The following is a 19,153-nucleotide window of genomic DNA, read 5'->3' as shown; positions in this document are numbered from 1 at the left end:
CAGTGCCAGTATCTTGATGGCTTTGATCATTTGGTTATATAAACACAAACAGAGCTCAATCTTAAAATTAGTTTGAAGATAAATAAATAAATCCTAAAGCAAATGAGCTCCTTACCTCGAGGGAAATTGCCAAAGAAAGGGGAAGAATGTAGAAGGCATGTAGAAGGCATTCACAAAGCTAAATTCAGAAGCCTGTCTCAAAAGGTGGCAATCTTTACTTTAAAGCAGGGTTCCAAACTTTTTTATGCCATGTACCAATACCATTAAGCAAGGGGTCTGTAGACCCCAGCTCAGAAACTCCTGCTTTACAGTAAAGGCCAATAGAGAGATTTAAAGTGTTCAAGATTGGGGATTTGCAAGGATGAATGTATCAGGGAAGAATGAAGAGATAGGGTCTTGTACAGTTGGTGCAGCTCGACTGGTCACCATGTCACAGTTTCTGTCACCCTGACCTCTGCCATCAGCCTGGGGTTTGAATTGGATCGACTTTATTTCTTACATCCTTCACATACATGAGGTGAAAAAAATCTTACTGTTACGTCTCCATCTAAATGTGCCGTGTGCAATCATAGTAAGTTATAATAATTTATAATAAATAGAACAGTCAATGTAATATAGAGTACACTCAAATCAGTGTGAGTTAATCAGTCTGATGGCCTGCTGATCTTAGCTTTTATGTTGTGGTACCGTTTCCCAGATGGTGGCAGCTGGAACAGTTTGTGGTTGTGATGACTCAGGTCCTCAGTGATCCTACAGGCCCTTTTTATACACCTGTCCTTGTAAATGTCCTGAATCATGGGAAGTTCTGTGTATTTTCCCTCGGGGTGCTCAAATTTAATTGAGCGTAGAATTGTGCAGCACAGTTCAAGAGCTTCAGCCCATGATATCTGCCAACCATTTGATCCGCTCCAGTTCCCTCCTGCAGAGCTCTCCATTTTTCTTTCATCCATGTGCCCATGTAAAAATCCCTTAAACGTCCTGAGTATACCTGCCTCTACTACACCCTTGTCAGTGCGTGCCAAGCACCCAGCACTTCGTCTTTTAAAAACGTCCTCTAATATCCCCCTATAAGCATTTTAAAATTATGCTCTTTCCACCCACGTCCCAAAATCATGCAAATGGTGGGGGGGGGGGGTAATTAGCCACTGTAAACAACCCTGGTGTATGATGGTGAGTGGTAAAATGTGCAGGATGTTGATGGGAATGTGGAAAGAATTAAAAAAGATCAGTGTAAATGGACGGTTGCTGCTGACTCGATGGACTGAAAGGCTTGTTGCTATGCAGAACCACTGATTTTTTTCCCCTCTTTCTTGAAGACTGGGGGTGACTCAATAGATGTCTTTAAAGTTGCTTCATTTCTCTGCTGACTTGCCACATGCAGGTCGGCATGGTTACAGGAGCAACCCCAGATTCCATCTCAATCTCGTGTTTGCAAATAATTTGAAGTAGAGCATGGAACATTACAGCACAGTACAGGCCCTGAGGCTGCCAATGTGCCAACCTTTTAACCTACTCTTTCAGATCAATCTAATCTTCCCTCCCATAGTCCTCCATTTTTCAATCATTCATGTGCTTAAGTGTCTTGTAAATGCCCCTAATGTATCTGCCTCAACCACCACCCCTCGTGGGTTCTTCCACGCGTCCACACCTCTGTGGGGGTGGGGGGAGGAACTGCTTCTGACATTCCCCCTCCCCCCATAATTTCTTCCAGTCATTTTAAAATTATGCCCATTTCTGTCCTGGGGAGAATTCTCTGGCTATCCACTCAATCTGTGCCTCATCATTTTGTACATCTCACCTTTATATAAAGGAAACATGAAATAAAGAGGATGATTGGAGAGTATTCTGACAGGCTGCATCACTGTCTGGTATGGGGGTCGGGGGGGGGGGTGATTACTGCACAGGACCAGAAGAAGCTGCAGAGGGTTGTAAATCTAGTCAGCTCCATCTTGGGTACTAACCTGCAAAGTACCCAGGACATCTTTAGGGAGCGGTGTCTCAGAAAGCCGATATCCATTGTTAAGGACATATATCACCCAGGACATGCCCTCTTCTCATTGTTACCATCAGGAAAGAGGTACAGGAGCTTGAAGGCACACACTCAGCGATTCAGGAACAGCTTTTTCCCCTCTGCCATCCAATTCCTAAATGGACTTTGAAGCTTTGGACACTACCTCACTTTTTTTTAAATATACAGTATTTGTGTTTTTGCATGTTTTGTTTAATCTATTCAATATTTATATAATTATAACATAACCATATAACAATTACAGCACAGAAACAGGCCATCTCGGCCCTTCTAGTCCGTGCCGAATGCTTACTCTCACCTAGTCCCACCTACTTGCACTCAGCCCATAACCCTCCATTCCTTTCCTGTCCAATTGATTTACTTGTTTATTTATTATTATTTTTTAATTTAATTTTTTCTCTGCTAGATTATGTATTACATTGAACTGCTGCTGCTAAGTTAACAAATTTCACATCACATGCCAGTGATAATAAACCTGATTCTGATTGTTAGCATAATGCATCTTTTACGTTACCTCTGAATAGTAATTATTATACCACTGCAATTTCCAGCCATGTTGAATGTTTGCTATAAAAATATATTCACTGAGCAGAGAGCCGTGCATAATAAGTCTTAAATCTGTTCACCATGTTTATGGAGACTATGTAGAATGGAGAGACTCTTCAATTACAGTAGTGTTTAGAGCTTTGATTGAGGGGTTGAGTTATGAGAGATTAGATGGACCTGAGACCATTTCCCCCTGGAGCAAAGGATGTGGAGGGTTGACAGACCTGTAAAGTTATGAGGGGGATTTTTAAAAATTCTGTTGAGATACAGCGAAGAATAGGCCCTTCCAGCCCTTCGAACCACGTAGCCCAGCCAAGCCCAGTTTAATCCTAGCCTAATCGTGGGCCAATTTACAGTAACTAATTAACCTAACAACTGGTACACCTTTGGATTATGGGAGGAAACTGGATCAGCCAGAGGTGACCCACGCAGCCACGGGGGAAAAGTACAAACTCCGTACAGGCAGTGGGCAGGAATGGGTATGGGTGATGGTCTTTTCTTCCTTTGGGGAGGGTGTATATTTAAGATAAGAGGGGAAATATTTAAAGGGGTTCTGCAGGGTAGGTTTTTCACACAGTGGGTAGTGAGTGAACTGCCAGAGGAAGTTGTTGAGGCAAGTACAATAGCAGTTTTTAACTGACAATTTAGACAGTATTGGACTAGAAAGGTTCAAAGAGCTTTGGACCAAACTCAGGTAAGTGGGATTAGCATAGATCAGGGGTTGCTATGGACCTTGACTTTTAACTGAGGGATCCATGCACCACAGATTGCAAACCCCTGGCATAGATTGGCATGACTGACTTTGAGGCGTAACTGCAAATCTATTATAGACACAGTTATCAATATTTAGGGGGTGCATTAGGAAAGAGGCATATGTGCTTTCCACAATATATTTTTCTGTTACCTGGAGGAAGTTTATCCTCTACCTCACCCAGTCTGAAAGACATAGAAGGACTTTAGAAAAAGGACTTTGCTTATGGGGAAATGTGTAACAGCTACCGTCATTATAAGGCATTTACCAAGGAATTCAGGAGTGAATTTAGACATCATTATCTAAAGAACAATGTGCAGGTGAGGAATGAGAGGGAGGATTACCTACTGGTCTGTGTGTTCTCATTAGTTTTTGTTCTCTTAACATTATATAACCCCTTTTTCATCTCTGCAGGTTGGCAAGGTGGGACTGGTTGTGTGTGGCGGGGTGGGGAATCATATCAAAGAGTTAGTTAAGAACAAATTATTCTAGATGCTTGTCCCTCATACTTTGTGGCAACAGCCAAGCACATTTAGTACGCGATGTTTCACAAGAACACACTGCACCTATTGTCTGTGGAGAATGTTGTTAATGAGAGAGTTGAAGATGATTCTGCCACAGATCTTTTTAAGATTTTGAGCATGCTATCAGAAAGTAAATCAATTATTTATATATCTTCCCAGTCAGTAATAGGAAATAAATAGTACCAACATGCAGTAGCTGTGTTTATTGAGTGAGTTACACAGCTGAGTTTGTGTTTTTTTAAAATATATTAAGAAGTCATATTATTTCCATAACTTGCTTATCCTATAATAATAATAAGAAGAAAAAGAAGAAGTTACATTGAAGGAGGTGGTTGCTCTTCTGATGCTTCGGAGGTTGCTTCAGACAAAATAGGATACCAAATGAATATCCTTGACATGGGTTATTTACAACTTGGGTTTTAAACAGTTCACTTGTAGAAAATCTCATGGCTCTGGTTGTCCACTTGTAATTTGGTATGAACAGTCCTCGGTCGGTTTAGAGTTTGTGGGCATGCTAAACTGGAACAAGTCAATAAACACTTTACTGTGTTCAGTTCTGGTAGCCTTATCATAGGAAGGATGTGGAAAGTTTGGAGAGGCTGCAGAGGAGACTTGCCAGAATGCTACCTAGACTATAGAACATGTCTTACGAGGAAAGGTTGAGCAAGCTAGGATTTTCTCTTTGGCGTAAGGGAAAATGACACGGGTGGGGGGGGGGGGGCTTGATGGAAGTGTATAAAATTATGGGGTATAAACATAGGGGACAGCCAGTGCTTTTTTCCCAGGGTGGCAGTGGCTAACACAAGGGGGCATAATTTTAATGTGATTGGAGGAAAGTAAAGGGAAGATGTCAGAGGCAGGATTTTTTTTTTGACATAGTGAATGGTGGGTATGTGGAATGCACTGCCAGGGATTGTGGTAGAGGCAGACATATTAGGGACATTTAAGAGACTTGGATAGCTGCACAGATGAAAGTATAATGAAGGGCTACTTGAAAAGGATGTGTTGTGTTAATATTTGAGTAGGTTAAAAGTTGGAACAATACTGTGGGCCAAAGGGCCTGTACTATACTGTTTTACAGTCTTTGTTGTAGTATTAGTTTTTCAGAAATCGGATCGCCTCGAGTTGTTTACTTGGCAGCGCAAATTTGCAAATTATTCTAACTTTAATTTGGACAAAGACATACTTATGACCATTTCTGAGTTGCACCATTTGTTGGGAAATTGGTCTGGACACTTCCTGTCATTAGTCACCCCAACCAACTTCACATTAAAAGCACAAGTGATTTGTTTCACTCTTGATGGAGTGCAGATCCATGTCCTCCTGGGAGTTGCTCTCCTGGGACAAAATTCTTTTTAAGCAGCCGTACTCCATGCCGTGCTTGTATGAATCCATAAGGGTACAGACTGATGCTCGTAAAGCAGCTGCTGTTTTGGGAAGGTATATCGCACCCCCTGAAACCACATGGGCAATGCCCCACAATATTCAGCCCACTCATGTCTTTTGCAGTTCCTTCCAGTTTCCATCTCAGCAGTCCAGTATCTCCCTGCAGGCAACTCGATTTTGATCAATAAGGCAATGAGCAAAAGGGTGTCCCACCACATCCATGCCATTGAGAGGTGGATGGATTCACTTAAAACTAAAACAGGACAATTTTCGAGAATGTCATGAGTTTTTGGTACTTTTCCTCAATGGGTCGTGAAGGCAGGATCTTTGAACGTTTAACTCTCTATAAACAAACCAGATGAGTATGGGGGTAGAAGCTTAATAGGGATATGGGTTTGAGATCAGCTATGGTATTACTGAAAGGTGGAACAGATAAGAGGGCTCGTAATTTGATTTATTAGTGCACTTTTCTTAAGTTGTACTATAAATTCCAGGAAAGAACTTATGAATGATGCTTTTGAATGATTTTCACTGTTCTAGTTGAATTTGACAGCATGCTCTCTCACTCTGATAGGACATTTTTGCCTGGTAACTAACTTGACTGAAGTATTATTGATTCTCAGTAAACAGAACTACTTGCCATTATGTGCAAAGTTTTGCTCCTTGACATTTTTCTGTAATAATTATCAATTTGTCTTCTAGGATGCAATAGAAGTTTGTAAGAAGTTTATGCAGCGTGACCCTGATGAGTTACGATTTACAGTGATGGCTCTCTACAAGGTATAAAGTGTTCCAAAGTGCAAGGAAACGCAAGCCACGAGGCGAAACTTGGATTGGCTTCAAGAGATGTTGCTTCACTCCAGACCCTTTGAAGCTGTGATATTCTGATCTAACTTGTAGAGTTGATTTGATACTCTTTTGGAACAGGTCCAATGTTTTCCCAGCAGCGTCTCCCCCAAGCCACTAAAAGAAAATCCGGTAATGAAGTGTATATCGGTGTGTACTTATTGTCTTGCTGTAACAGGGTCCTCTGTTGAAATTAGTCCCAGCCTACATATCTAAAGATGAACTGACAGGAATAGAATTTCAGTTGGAGGAAAAGGCTGTGTGATTCTTGTTGTAATGTTTGCAACAGCTGTACTTAAATCACTAACTAGAAAATAAATGGATGGAATTGTGCGAGCATGAGTTTTAAAAAAGATCCTGATGCTCCTTGCTTTCAAAATCTTCATGCTCCTTATTCAATAAATTAACTATTATTTGTGTCTTTTGGTACATTGCTTTCTTGAGCTAATTGCTTTCTTCAGGTAGTTAATTTATCCTGACACAACCTATTCAATCCAGTAAGCCACTATGTTACCCCAGTGTTTTCCACATCCATCCCAAATCCAGATGCTAAGTGACTTTCCTTGTAATTAGCTGGAAAATCTTTTTTTTTGTTCATTTTCTTCTTTTTGAATTGGGATGGGAATTTTCTTGCAATCGTGCTTAACTTTTTGATGGTTTCATACCTTCTGCAATCTAAAGTGTTTAGTGTCCGAATAAGCAATATTGTTCAGTATGTTTCCCATGCAATGAAATTTGTCCTAAAACTTCACTGGTTTGTAAATCACCTTTTGATTTCTTCTTCTGCACAACATTTTGCAGAGTACATTGTCTTCATCAACCAGAGTTACTGTGTAAATTCTAGATTCTTGTACTCATCAAGATTTGGCTAAGAGTCCACTTCCTGTTTATTCTGGAGATAACATGTTTGAGAATGCATTGCTGTACAGGCAGCCCCCACAATCTGACAATAAGAGGGGCCGGGTTAGAATTTGAATTGATTCATTATTTTCATGTGTACAGTGAAAAGCTTGCCTTGCAAACAGTTTATACAGATCAAATCATTATAAACATGGATTGAGGTAGAATAAGGTAAAACAATAACAGAATGCAGAATAAAGTGTAACCGCTACAGCCAAAGTCTAAGTAATAGAGTATAAGCGATAAGGTGTAAGATCATTACAAGATGTATCGACAAGTCCACCATGTACTAGGGAACCAGAACAGCAGGATAGGAACTCCTTGAGCCTGGGGTTATTTGCTTTCAGGCTTTGTATCTTCTGCCTAATGGAAGTCTGTCCCAGGTGGTGGGGTCTCGGATTATGATGACTGCTTTACTGATGCAGCAAGAAGTATAGACGGAGCCCATATAGGGGAGGCTGATTTCTGTGATGTGCTCAGCTACGTCCACAACTCTGCAGTTTCTTGCAGCCCCGTGTAGAGCAGTTGCCATACCAAGCTGTTATGCATTCAAATAAGATGCATTCTATAGATTGACAGGAACATTCCAGATTTATTTGGCCTCCTGAGGAAGTAGGAGTGTTGGTCTTGGCCATGGCATCTAGGTGGTGGGACTAGGATATGCGGTTGGTGATGTTCATTTCTCAGGACTTGAAGCTCTCAACCTCAGCGGCATTAATGTAGACAGGATGGTTTGTGGTGCAGTTTTCTGCAGTACAAAGCTGCGATATCTGCATGTCAAGAAATACGAGTTTTTTTTGTGTTTGTTGGATTTTATGAGAATTTGCTCTCTGCAAACTAAAATAACAGTTGAGTGTAAGTCCTGTACAGAAGCATGAGATCCTGCAGACACTGGAATGACACATACAAAATGCTGGAGGAACTCAGCAAGTCTTGCAGCATCTATGCAGAGGAATAAACATTCAACATTTCACACCAAAACCCAATGGGGCGAAGGCAAAATAAGGTAATGGGAGGAGGGGAAGGAGTACAAGCTGGCTGGTAATAGGTAGACTTGGTGAGGGGGAAGGTGAGGGTTAAGGGGGATGATGTGAGAAACTGGAAGATGTTAAGCAGAGGAGATAAAGGGTTGAAGAAGAAAAGAAATCTAAGAGGGGGATAGTGGACTAAGGACAAAAGGGAAGGAGGAGGAGAACCAGAGAGAGAGATGAAGGTGTGAGGGGGAAACTGGAATGGAAAAAAGGAGAGGGAAGATAATTACTGGAAGTTGAAGAAGTCGATGTTCATGCCATCAGGTTGGAGGCTACCCAGACAGAATATAAGGTATTGCTTCTCCAGACTGAGTGTGGCCTCTTCATGGTAATAGAAGAGGCCGTGGCCAGACATATTAAGATGGGATTGATTTTGCAGATGCTGGAAATCTTGATCAACACACAAAATCTTGGAGGAAATTTGCTGAGTTCTTCCAGCACTTTGTGTGTCTGTTACAGAAGCAATCGCTTCCCATAGTGGATAATCCAGCCTACTCCACAAAGTGGTTTCTGCCCACATTATCCCTGGAATGCAAGCAGATGAATGATGTGTGTTATTAGTTTGTCGTGCTGGACTTTAAACTCTGATGCCTCAGGATACCAGGAGGGACAGTAACAGCTGGTTCATTTGAATAAGCAGACTAATGGCCTGAACAGTTATTCAGTGCTTAACAATTTGCAGCCATTATCCAACAACTACATCCATGATGGGGAAACTGCCAATTAGCATTTTTGTTAAGAAAGGTATAATCAAATGCAGATAATAGTAATTTTTACTGGTTGTAGCTCAAATCATTAGTGTGTGTCTCAACAGTATTCTTACTTCCTCAGTGTGCTGCTTGTTCTACAAAAACCTGTTGAAAAGGTTCCGCTCAGCGGAGACATAACCTGTCTCTGCCAAAAAGGCACCAGTCACAACTAATTTCATAGGTAGTTTTTTTAACTTCAGTTTTGAGAGTAGACTGGACGTGAACCTTCTTTCTAGGATGAAATGGGTCAAAGCATAGTGATGCAGTGGTTGGGGCTGCTGCCTCGTGTCGCTAGCAACCTGGCTTCCATCCTGACCGCTGATCCTGCCCATGAGGGCTTGGCACATTCTTCCTCAGCATTCCAAAGACGTGCCAATTGGTGGGTTAAATAGGTGAGCAGTAGTATTTGGGCACAAAGCATTCTATAGATGCTGGAAATCCAGAGCAACACACACACACATCACAATTCTGGAGGAACCCCACAGGTCATGCAGAATCTATAGAAAGGAATAAACAGTTGATGTTTCGGGCTGAAACCCTTCATAGTGTATAGTGGTACCTGGGAGAATTAGTGAGGATGTGAGGGATGAGATGGTAGATGCTGGAATCTGGAGGGACACAGATCATGGAAATCCAGATAAAGATTCTCAACTCAATGTTGACTGTCCATTTCCCTCTACGGATGCTGAATCCCTGCAAACATACTGGGAAATAAGCTGGCAATGGGGTTCAAGGGATTTCTCACTGGAGCCAGTAGGGCCTTGAACTCCTTCTCCTCCACACCTTATTCTAGCTTCTGCCCATTTGGTTTTAATGTGGAATATTGACTGTTTATTCCTCTCCAGACATGCTGAGTTCTTCCAGCATTTTGTATGTGTTGTTCCAGTGTCAGCAGAATCTCTTGTGCTTCTGTACCAGGGCTTCCATTCAACTATTTTTTAGTTTGCAGCAAGGAAATTTCTATTATACCCAGCCGCTGTCTTCCATCTTAATACTCCCCTCCTTGCCTCAAATGTTCTTTTTCATGTTTCCTCTCTTTCTCTTTGTCTGCCTCCATCCATCATTAATCTTCCATGTGGCCCTCCAGCTCCACTCCTCGCCTACCCTGCTTGCAATCCTACCTTGATGGTTCAGTGTTATCAGAAATATTAATAAAGGTATCATCTCCGCTTCAACAGCATGTGAGCTGCAGTTATTTTAAAACAAATTGCTGTTCAGTGGTTCCAAGTTATGAATCAGAATTTTGGTTAATTGAGATTGAAATACTGTGATTTCTCCAACAATACTTCAGTACCTATGAACTGCACAAGTTAGAATTGGGAAGGTAAAGATGAATGGCGGTGAATTCACTGCTCTATTTGCATGGTTGTCGTTCATTAGGTCATGTCACCCGTCGAGTCTGCTCCACCATTCGATTATGATTGTTCTGTGGTCAATACTCTGAGTGATGATTTGATCTGTATGAACAGCCTGGAAGCAAGCTTTTATCTGTGTCTTGGTACATGTGATCATAATATCCAATACAAATAATTTGCTCCCTTTCAAAGTGAAGAAGGTTCGAGGGTCTGTATGGTCTGCCTATACTCCAATTTCATAGAAGAGTCACAGAATCATACAGCTTGGAAACAGGTCCCTTGGACAGCTGATCCTGCGCCAATCGTCAAACATTTACACCAATTCCTCACTGATCCTATTCTAATATTTCCGTCAACACTGCCTAGTTCCATCATTCACCCACATTGGAGATTAACTTCAGGTAGCCAATTAACTTTACCATTCAAGAATGAAAAATTGTACAAAAAGTGTTGGATACAGCTGAGTCCATCACAGACAAAGCTCTCCACGTCTCTGAGCACATTTACAAAGAGAGCTTCACAAGAAAGCAGCATCTATTATCAAGAATCACTATCGTCCTGGCCATACTCTCTTCTCACAACTACTGTCAGGAAGGAGATACAAAGACTTAGGTCCCACACCACCAGGTTCAGTAACAGTTATTAACCTAAGTATATCCATTAGGCTCCTTTCTGAACCATCCTATGTAACTTCACTCACCTCAAAACTGCACTGACTCCACAACATATAGACTCACTTTCAAGGTCTCTACAACTTAATTTCTCGCTATTGTTTATTTACTTTTTTTAGTATTTGCATGATTTCTCATCTTTTGCACATCGGTTGCTTGTCACTCTTTATATATAGCTTTTCTACTGCATTTATTCCTGTAAATGCCTGCAAGAAAAAGAATTTCAAGATAGTGTTTGGTGACAGACTTTGATAATAATTGGACTTTCATCCTGCATGTCTTTGTGATGTGGGAGAGAATAGGAACAAAGGGAGAACATGCAATCTCCATGCAGACAGCACCCAAAGGCAGCACTCCATTAGCTGTATAACTGTGCAACCCTCATTTCGTCCTTCGTCAGTGCCTCCTTACTGGTCTCCCCAGCAGAATAAGCAAGCTGTTAGATTGTCCAAACCAGTTGTGAAACTTGAGCAAATAGGGGGCTCAGTGAGTCAAGCAGCATCAGAGGAGGTGAAGAGACAAAGGACATTTTGGGTCAAGTCTATGTATGCGGCTCCTGAAGCAGAGACATCAAAACGTTCCTCTACCTCCACAGATGCTGCTCAACCCATTGAATTCTGCCCACTGTTTGTTTTCTGTTCTGGACTCCAGCATCTGTAGTTTATGTATCTCTATTAATAGAGCAATAAACCATGGAAACAGGCCCCTCGGCCCAAACCCATCCAGTCCAGCCATCGAGCTTGTTCCATTTGCTTGTGATAGAATGTTCAGGAAGTAAAATGTTTCGGGATACAGTATGCTGACTGTTGTCAGACTAGTGCTGTTTGTTACCTGCAGCACTATCTGTCAAAATAATTCCAAAATAAAACACAATTTTAAACTTAAAAGTTTGGATGTGGTGGATACTTTTTAAATAACTGCTCTTAATATGCGGAAGTCTAAAGGTTGCTGGAAGGACTCAGTGGGTCGAGCAACATCCGTGGAGACAGAGGGATGGCTACATTTCTGCATTAGGAGTCAGATAAGACAATTGTTTGTCCTTAATTTTGTAACTATATTAATATTTAGCATCTTTTATATAAAGTTGTGTAGGTGAGAAAAACACATCTCTACTGTTTTGTCTTCAAGCTTAAATAACTGGATAAACTGCTTGACAATGGATCAACAGTGAAATTGCTGAAAGAGGCATAAGAGACTACAAATTCTGGAAAACGGAAAAAAAAAAGCAAACACGAGGAAATCTGCAGATGCTGGAAATTCAAACAACACATACAAAATGCTGGTGGAACACAGCAGGCCAGGCAGCATCTATAGGGAGAAGCACTGTCAACGTTTTGGGCCGAGACCCTTCGTCAGGACCAATCGAAAGGAAAGATAGTAAGAGATTTGAAAGGGGGAGGGGGAAATGCTTCCCCCCCCCCCCACCTTTCTCCTGAGGCTTCCCGTCCCATGATCCTTTCCCTTCTCCAGCTCTGTATCACTTTCGCCAATCACCTTTCCAGCTCTTAGCTTCATCCCACCCCCTCCGGTCTTCACCTATCATTTTGTATTTCCCCCTCCCCCCACTACTTTCAAATCTCTTACTACCTTTCCTCTCGATTAGTCCTAACGAAGGATCTCGGCCCGAAACGTCGACAGTGCTTCTCCTTATAGATGCTGCCTGGCCTGCTGTGTTCCACCACCATTTTGTGGGTGTTAGAAAAAAAAGCATCTGTGGTGGAAAATGGGTAGTTGACATTTTAGGTCAAGACTTGATAAATAATCCAGGTGAAGGGCTTAAACCCCGAAATGTCAGCTGTCTATTTCCCCCCACTGACCCACTGATTTCCTCCAGCATCTTGCCTTGCTGTAAGTAGGCCCGCTGTCAGGTTTCCAGTACACACAAAGCTGAGGGCATCTCGCAAGTCCTTCGGATTGTATCTCTGTGAAATTGGACATGAAAGAAGAGGGTTCAAAAGCAAAAGCATAATTTTTTTGTGAAACCACATTAATTGTGCAAACTCAGAGGCACGAGGGCTATTAGAGTAGACTTCAAATAAGCCTCCGAAAAGTAAACATAAACAACTGATGGAGTGGCTGCCTCACAGCTCCTGTTTGATCCTGACTTTGGGTGCTGTCTCTGTGGCGTTTGCATGTTCCCCTTTTGTGATGTGGAAGAGTATCCAAAGACCTCCGAAAAATAAACATTGCTTCAGATTCTGACATCTCCAGTCTCTTGTACCTCCATTGTGAAAACAACTTCTCATTGATACCAGAACCCAATGACAACCAAGCTGCACTGCATTTACATTGTTAAAGTTATAATATCAATTCGCCATATTAAACATTTATCTGATTGTAGGAGCATGGATAGTTCAGATTGCAAGAGTAAACAACATACTATAGTTAGTAGGAGCTGGGGTATTAAGGAAGTATTGTCTTTACACACATTTATATGACCTTTTATCCACAAGGTGAAATTTCTCTGTACGTTAACATTGTTGCTTGTGTTTAGAAAGTTAGCCTTTCCTGCAGTGCTATTTATTTTGGCATTATGCCATGCACTGTAGCTTGACTGGATAACAATTGCACCCTCAGATTTGAGCACAGTCTTGCTACTGGCGGAGATCTCGGGTGCCAGCTCTGACTTTCAGCTGAGAGGTTAAGGCGAACCCTGCCTGCTGCCTGAAGCTGGGCAGTAGCACTTGGAAAATTGCAGGTTCAGGTGCTTCCTTTTCCATGGGTCCAGCAGGGGTGAGGTCCCACACATCTGGATTGGCTTGTCTAATTCTCAGCACTGCTTTCCTTTGGCAGAAATTAAATGTATTATCACAAATGGTTGCGTGCCATTTAGCCACTAGAGAGTTAAGCGTTTGAAAGATTTTGCTACCCTGATGAACCACTATGAAACAATTCAATATTTCCTCACGTGCCAAATTCTCTCTGCATTATGCTGTCAGGATTTGGTTACTATTTATTCACTGCATGCTTCTATTTACATCTATTCAGTAATTGGTGAAAGATGAAAGAGACTTATCGGGCTTCCATTCAGAGCCGCCAGGATAATTTTTCATTAAGATGAAAAATACTCATTGTTTCACCATCGGTATCAGCACTTTTACATTTTCTTTTTAGATCCAATGGCTTCTTATCTTTGTAAACATTCGCTCCATAATAGGGCACAAAAAGCAGACCTCACTTTAGCTCCTCAGTGCTGGCTTGCTTTAAGGACAATATTTAGACTCAAAGTTAGATATCAGTGACGTCTGGATTCAATTTTAGTCCAGATACTACCTCAAAGTGGAGTTTATTGTCACATGTATGCATATGTTAAAAAATAATACATCCTTGTTCCATCGTCACAGGCACGTAGCTCCACGTAAGAAGCATTCACAAGGAAAGTATGGCATCGACTTACCCAGCACCAGCAGATTCACCTTCCCAGGCAACATCATTCGGCTGGGTAGTGGGACTAGGGATGACATCCAGTGCAGATTCAGCAAAGTTAGAAACATCTTCTGATCAATGAGCAACACATGGGGATCAATCAAGTACAGCGTCCACACCAGGTGAAGCTGGTTTCTGTCCACACTCTTGTACAGGTCAGAATGCTGGCACATGACAAGAGTGACCTTGCCAAGCTGTTGTCATTCCACTCCATGAACCTCAAGAAGATTCTCCATATTTTCTGGCCAAGAAAGATCTCCAGCCACATCCTACTCCTTTGGTGTCATCAAGAGGTCGTGGCCACAATCAATCCCGAGGAGACGTTGGAAAAGGTTTGGGTACATGATGAGAAAAGAGGACAACTCCATCGTCAAGGCAACACTTCATTGGACCCCCATAGGGTGGAGGAAATGCAGGAGACTAAAGATAACTTGGTGCCACAGCGCAGGGGCAGAACTGAGAATCCTGAAACACACCTGGGGTACAATAGAAAAGATGACCAAGGACAGACACAGATGGAGAACCTTCATTGCCAGTGATGTAACAGGCGGTAGCTAACTAACTCACAATTTTACAAGGAGGAACACAATTACAGTGAAAAAAAATGTCCTTTTAAGCAATACACACAAAATGTTGGAGGAACTCAGTAGGCCAGGCAGCACCTATACACAGTCGATGTTTCAGGCTGAGCCTTGGGTCTTGATTGGATTTCCAGCATCTGCAGATTGTCTTGTGTTCGTACTGGTCCATTTAATCTTGAAATGAAGGAGAAGTGATATCCTATTTTATTTAATAATCAAGTAATCCCTCCTGGGAAATGGATGCTGGATAATGGTGGGAGTGATGCCTTTTGCAGTTTAGCTTCTTCATGGATATTATGCTCAGAACGGGATCCATGAAATTGTATATTAAATAGTAAAGGGTCAAAAGAGCACAGGTCTCCCCACTATCGAGCACATCTTCACACAGTGGTACCTCCTTTCACTGTCCAGGACATGCCCTCTTCTCATTACTACCATTGGGGAGGATGTACAGGAGCCTGAAGATGCACTCAATGTTTTAGGAACCTTTAGGAGGATGTTTCCTATAGTCAGTGTGTCTAGGGCCAGAGGGAACAGCCTCAGAACAGAGGGACACCCATATAGAACAGAGATGAGGAGGAATTTCTTTAGCCAGAGGGTAGTGAATCTGTGGAATTCATTGCCACAGATTGCTGTGGGTTATTTAAAGTGAAGGTTATTAGGTTCTTGATTAGTCAGGGTATCAAGGTGACAGGGAGAAGGCTGGAGAATGGGGTTAAGAGGGATAAGAAATCAGCCGTGATGGAATGGCAGAACAGACTTGATAGGCCAAATAGCTTAACTCTGCCTCCAAGTCTTATGGTATGATCTTACTGCTGCAGGAAAACAAGAGGAAAGGACATCTGGCCCATTGAATCTATGCTGGCAGCCTAGCCCTGCTTGGGAGTATTCCTGAGTATTTCCAAATCCCTCAATTGTAGTTCCCCAGCTGAATCAAACTTGTTTTCTCCAACTCCAATTTTCTTTTCTGCTAACTTGTAAAAAGGCACATTGAAAGGAAATGAGAAGAAAGATTTACTTTTAAAACAATGGATTCCCTTCCTTCCCCGCACCTCCGTCACCAACTCAGTGTTCAATAAGGAGCAGGAAGTGTCAGTCAGAAACACTCATTAGGCTGGGCAGCAACTGTGGAGACTGAGAGGGAGAGAATGCTTCAGTCTGTGACTTCCATTAAAACAGTCAGGAGATTACTGTACAACTGTTAGAAATTCACAGACAATCAGCATCTCCATCACAAGTGTATAAGGACATACTGTTACATACCTGTGGGTATCTTGTGACTGTCACATGACCATGTGATAGCCTCTTTTGGCAGGTATAAAAGGAGAATGCATCGCTGTGACGTAGGTCAGTTCGTGGCTTAAGTCGTCAGTGACTCCGTTCTGCTGCATATTTGATGTTATGATGCGGTTTTGTTTTAATGTGGAGTTTTAACTTCTACTGTAAGAATCGTTGTGCCGGCAGTTCTGAAAATCGCTGCCAGTTAAAGTCCAGTCGGAGGGTGAAGAATTATTGAAGTTCGGGAAGCTGAAGGATCGAGAAAAGTTGGTGTTGTCGGCAGTGAAACAGGTTCGACCTTATTTGATCCTCATTCGGAAGGAATTAATAACCTGCAATCCGAGATAGTCCCTGCTAAAGAGCAGAAAGGGCTGGAGCAGTGTTTCGCCAAGGAAAGGTCAGTGCCTTTAAGCCGTTTTATTTTCTTCGTCGTAAATCCTTCAGGCAAGACATATTTTGGCTGGGATCAGCAGTAACGTTGTGACATTGAGGAATTCATTACTTCTAGAAAAATCTCTCCTAACTGACTCTGTAAATCATTTGGACATTTGCATTTACTACTTTTAAGAACTGTGTTCGCATTTCTCGTTTTAAGAACTGTTGAGTTGCCGTATAGCAGTCCACTTCCGGTTAAGTTAGTCGTTTGTTTACTTTTGGGTTTTTTGAGCAGTGTTTAATAAATGTTTTATTTGTGTATAAAAACCTGTCCCAATTCTATATTCATTGTTGCTGGATTGTAACAACACAAAGAGTGAAGATATCCTCATATTCAGTGCACATTATCATTTAAGACCTTTGAACTTTATGTGCCATGTGACACCAGCCAATCAACGCCACTGCTGTACACCTTCTCATTGCCATCTGTGATTTTACCAACAACAGTGGTACCATTCAGGAGTTTATTGGTGGACTTTGAGCGATGCCTAGCCACACGGCCAATAGTGTAGGGAGAGTAGAGCAGAGGGCCTTGAGGTACACCTGTGTTGATAGTCAACAAGGAGGAGAGATTATCATCAATCCCTAATGATTGTGATCTCCCTGTCTGGAAGTTTAGAATCCAGTTGCAGAGGGGGTTACAGAGGCTAGGCTTAGAACGGTGTGTGTGGGGGGGGGAGGGAGAGGGAGAGGGAGAGGGAGGGAGGGGGGGGAGAGAGAGAGAGAGAGAGAGAGAGAGAGAGAGAGAGAGAGAACTTTAATGACATGATTAATACATGGTGGAATTGAATCTGAGCTGTAATCAATAAACAGATTGGCATGTTGTTCTGCTGAGCACTGAGAGCATGCTCTGTTGGTGCTGCAGTGTGTGGAGACAGTTGCAGACTGCCCCCAGCACCTCCTCAGATTGTGCTGGTTGTTGTCGCAAGCAACCCCTTTCACTGGTTGTTTTGACATACGTGTGATTAATGAATAAATCTAATTAATTGGAAACCTGGCGTATGTTCTGCAGTGGTCTAGGTGCTTCAGAGTGGAGAGCCAATAAGACTGCGCCAACTGTAGACCTGTGGCAGCAGTAGGTGAAATGCTGTGAGTACAGCTCGTTGCTCAGACATCAATTAATTCTAGCTATAACCAACCTCTCAAGCACCTTATTACGGCAGATGTGAGAGCTACCGGATTAGAGTTGTTGAAGTAACTCACCCTGCTCTTCTTGGGCATTTTAGCATTGAGAAACATAACTACCTCCGTCTGGGAGATACTTAGTCACTTGGTGGAAGAGAATTTTGCAGGCTTTCCACCCCCATAGACCGAAGGAATCTCATTTTGAACCGGCATACCCTCGGGAACATTGCCACTGCGTCAAAACAGGCTACAGTTTACCTCACTAACACAAAGGTTAAATTTCATAATTAAGAGCTATTTTTCATAGCACGTAAAATTTTAATCTGTGTATCTATTACCAGTGAGTGGCATTGTGTATCATCTTTGTGAAGGAAATAATCAGGTTGAAAATTCTTGAATGACAACCTTGTGTAGGAATATCAATGGCCTTTGTGTTGGTAATTGTTAAACAGGAGAAACCTTGAACAATGAGTGACTGCCTGAGGGTTGGATGGCAGTGTACTGAAACAGGCCACCACCACAACAGGCCAAAAACTAACTGCTGGAGCAATTCAGCAGCTCAGGCAGCTCCTGTACAAGTAAGTGAACAAGTCAAATGTTTCTGGTTGAAATCCTCATTTAGATATTCCCCACAGATGTTGCTCAGTCTCCCGAGTTCTTCTAGCAAATTATTCGGAGTTCCTTGAACAGGTTCTAGCATCTGTAGACTCTTGTGTCTCCACCTTTGCGACCCTTCTTCTAGTCAAGGACAAGGGGCTCAATCCAAAACATCGATATCTGTTTCCCTCTGTAGATGCTGCCTGAAACGTTGAGTTCCTCCAGCAATTTAACGTTTGCTCCAGGTTCCAGCATCTGCAGGATAGGGAACTTTCAGTAATTCATCATTATAATAAATGGCCCAAAATTCTCTCAGAATTTTGAAATTTGGAATAACTTGCTTCACGGTATAAACAGTGATAGGAACACATCGATATCAATTCTTAAGGTGATTCCTCGCGCAGATTCCAAATTGACCACCTCAGCCAGCTCAGAGCCCTGAGAACCAAAGGAATGTTGAAACAGGGAAAAGCATTTCGGGCTTCTCCTGAAATGATGTCTGAAAAGAGGATGCTGTCCAAGTTGCATGCCATCTTGGACGATGTCTCCCATCCACTCCATAATGTACTGGTTAGGCACAGGAGTACGTTCAGCCGGAGACTCATTCCACCGAGATGTAACACTGAGCGTCATAGGAAGTCATTCCTGCCTGTGGCCATCAAACTTTATAACTCCTCCCTCGGAGTGTCAGACACCCTGAACCAATAGGCTGGTCCTGGACTTATTTCCACTTGGCATGATTAACATTATTATTTGATTATTTATGATTTTATATTGCTATATTTCTACACTATTCTTGTTGGTGCAGCTGTAACGAAACCCATTTTCTCTCGGGATCAATAAAGTATGTCTGTCTGTCTGTCCTGAACCACCTCCTCTCTGGCCAGATAGCTGCTCTCTATCTAGCGGGGCAGCACGGGAGT

The 19,153-nt window shown here is 42.2% G+C and overlaps 1 protein-coding gene and 1 long non-coding RNA gene across 4 annotated transcripts in view; one reads left to right on the top strand and one right to left on the bottom strand.

Moving 5' to 3' along the window:
• The window catches only part of uchl3 (ubiquitin carboxyl-terminal esterase L3 (ubiquitin thiolesterase)), a 67,296-nt gene extending 60,795 nt beyond the window's left edge, over positions 1–6,501 (top strand). Inside the window, exon 8 of the mRNA XM_059970414.1 lies at positions 5,939–6,501. Within this exon, the coding sequence (XP_059826397.1) occupies positions 5,939–6,022 (84 nt within the window). The 3' untranslated portion in view covers positions 6,023–6,501. The remainder of the gene's footprint in view (positions 1–5,938) is intronic.
• Positions 1–19,153, bottom strand: part of LOC132394362 (uncharacterized) — a 37,810-nt gene that overhangs the window by 2,118 nt on the left and 16,539 nt on the right. The window lies entirely within an intron of this gene.

The sequence above is a fragment of the Hypanus sabinus genome, chromosome 5 (assembly GCF_030144855.1).
Source record: "Hypanus sabinus isolate sHypSab1 chromosome 5, sHypSab1.hap1, whole genome shotgun sequence".
Taxonomy (NCBI): Eukaryota; Metazoa; Chordata; class Chondrichthyes; order Myliobatiformes; family Dasyatidae; genus Hypanus; species Hypanus sabinus.
The sequence above is the reverse complement of the archived record's forward strand: the minus strand, read 5'-3'. Positions and strand labels throughout refer to the sequence as shown.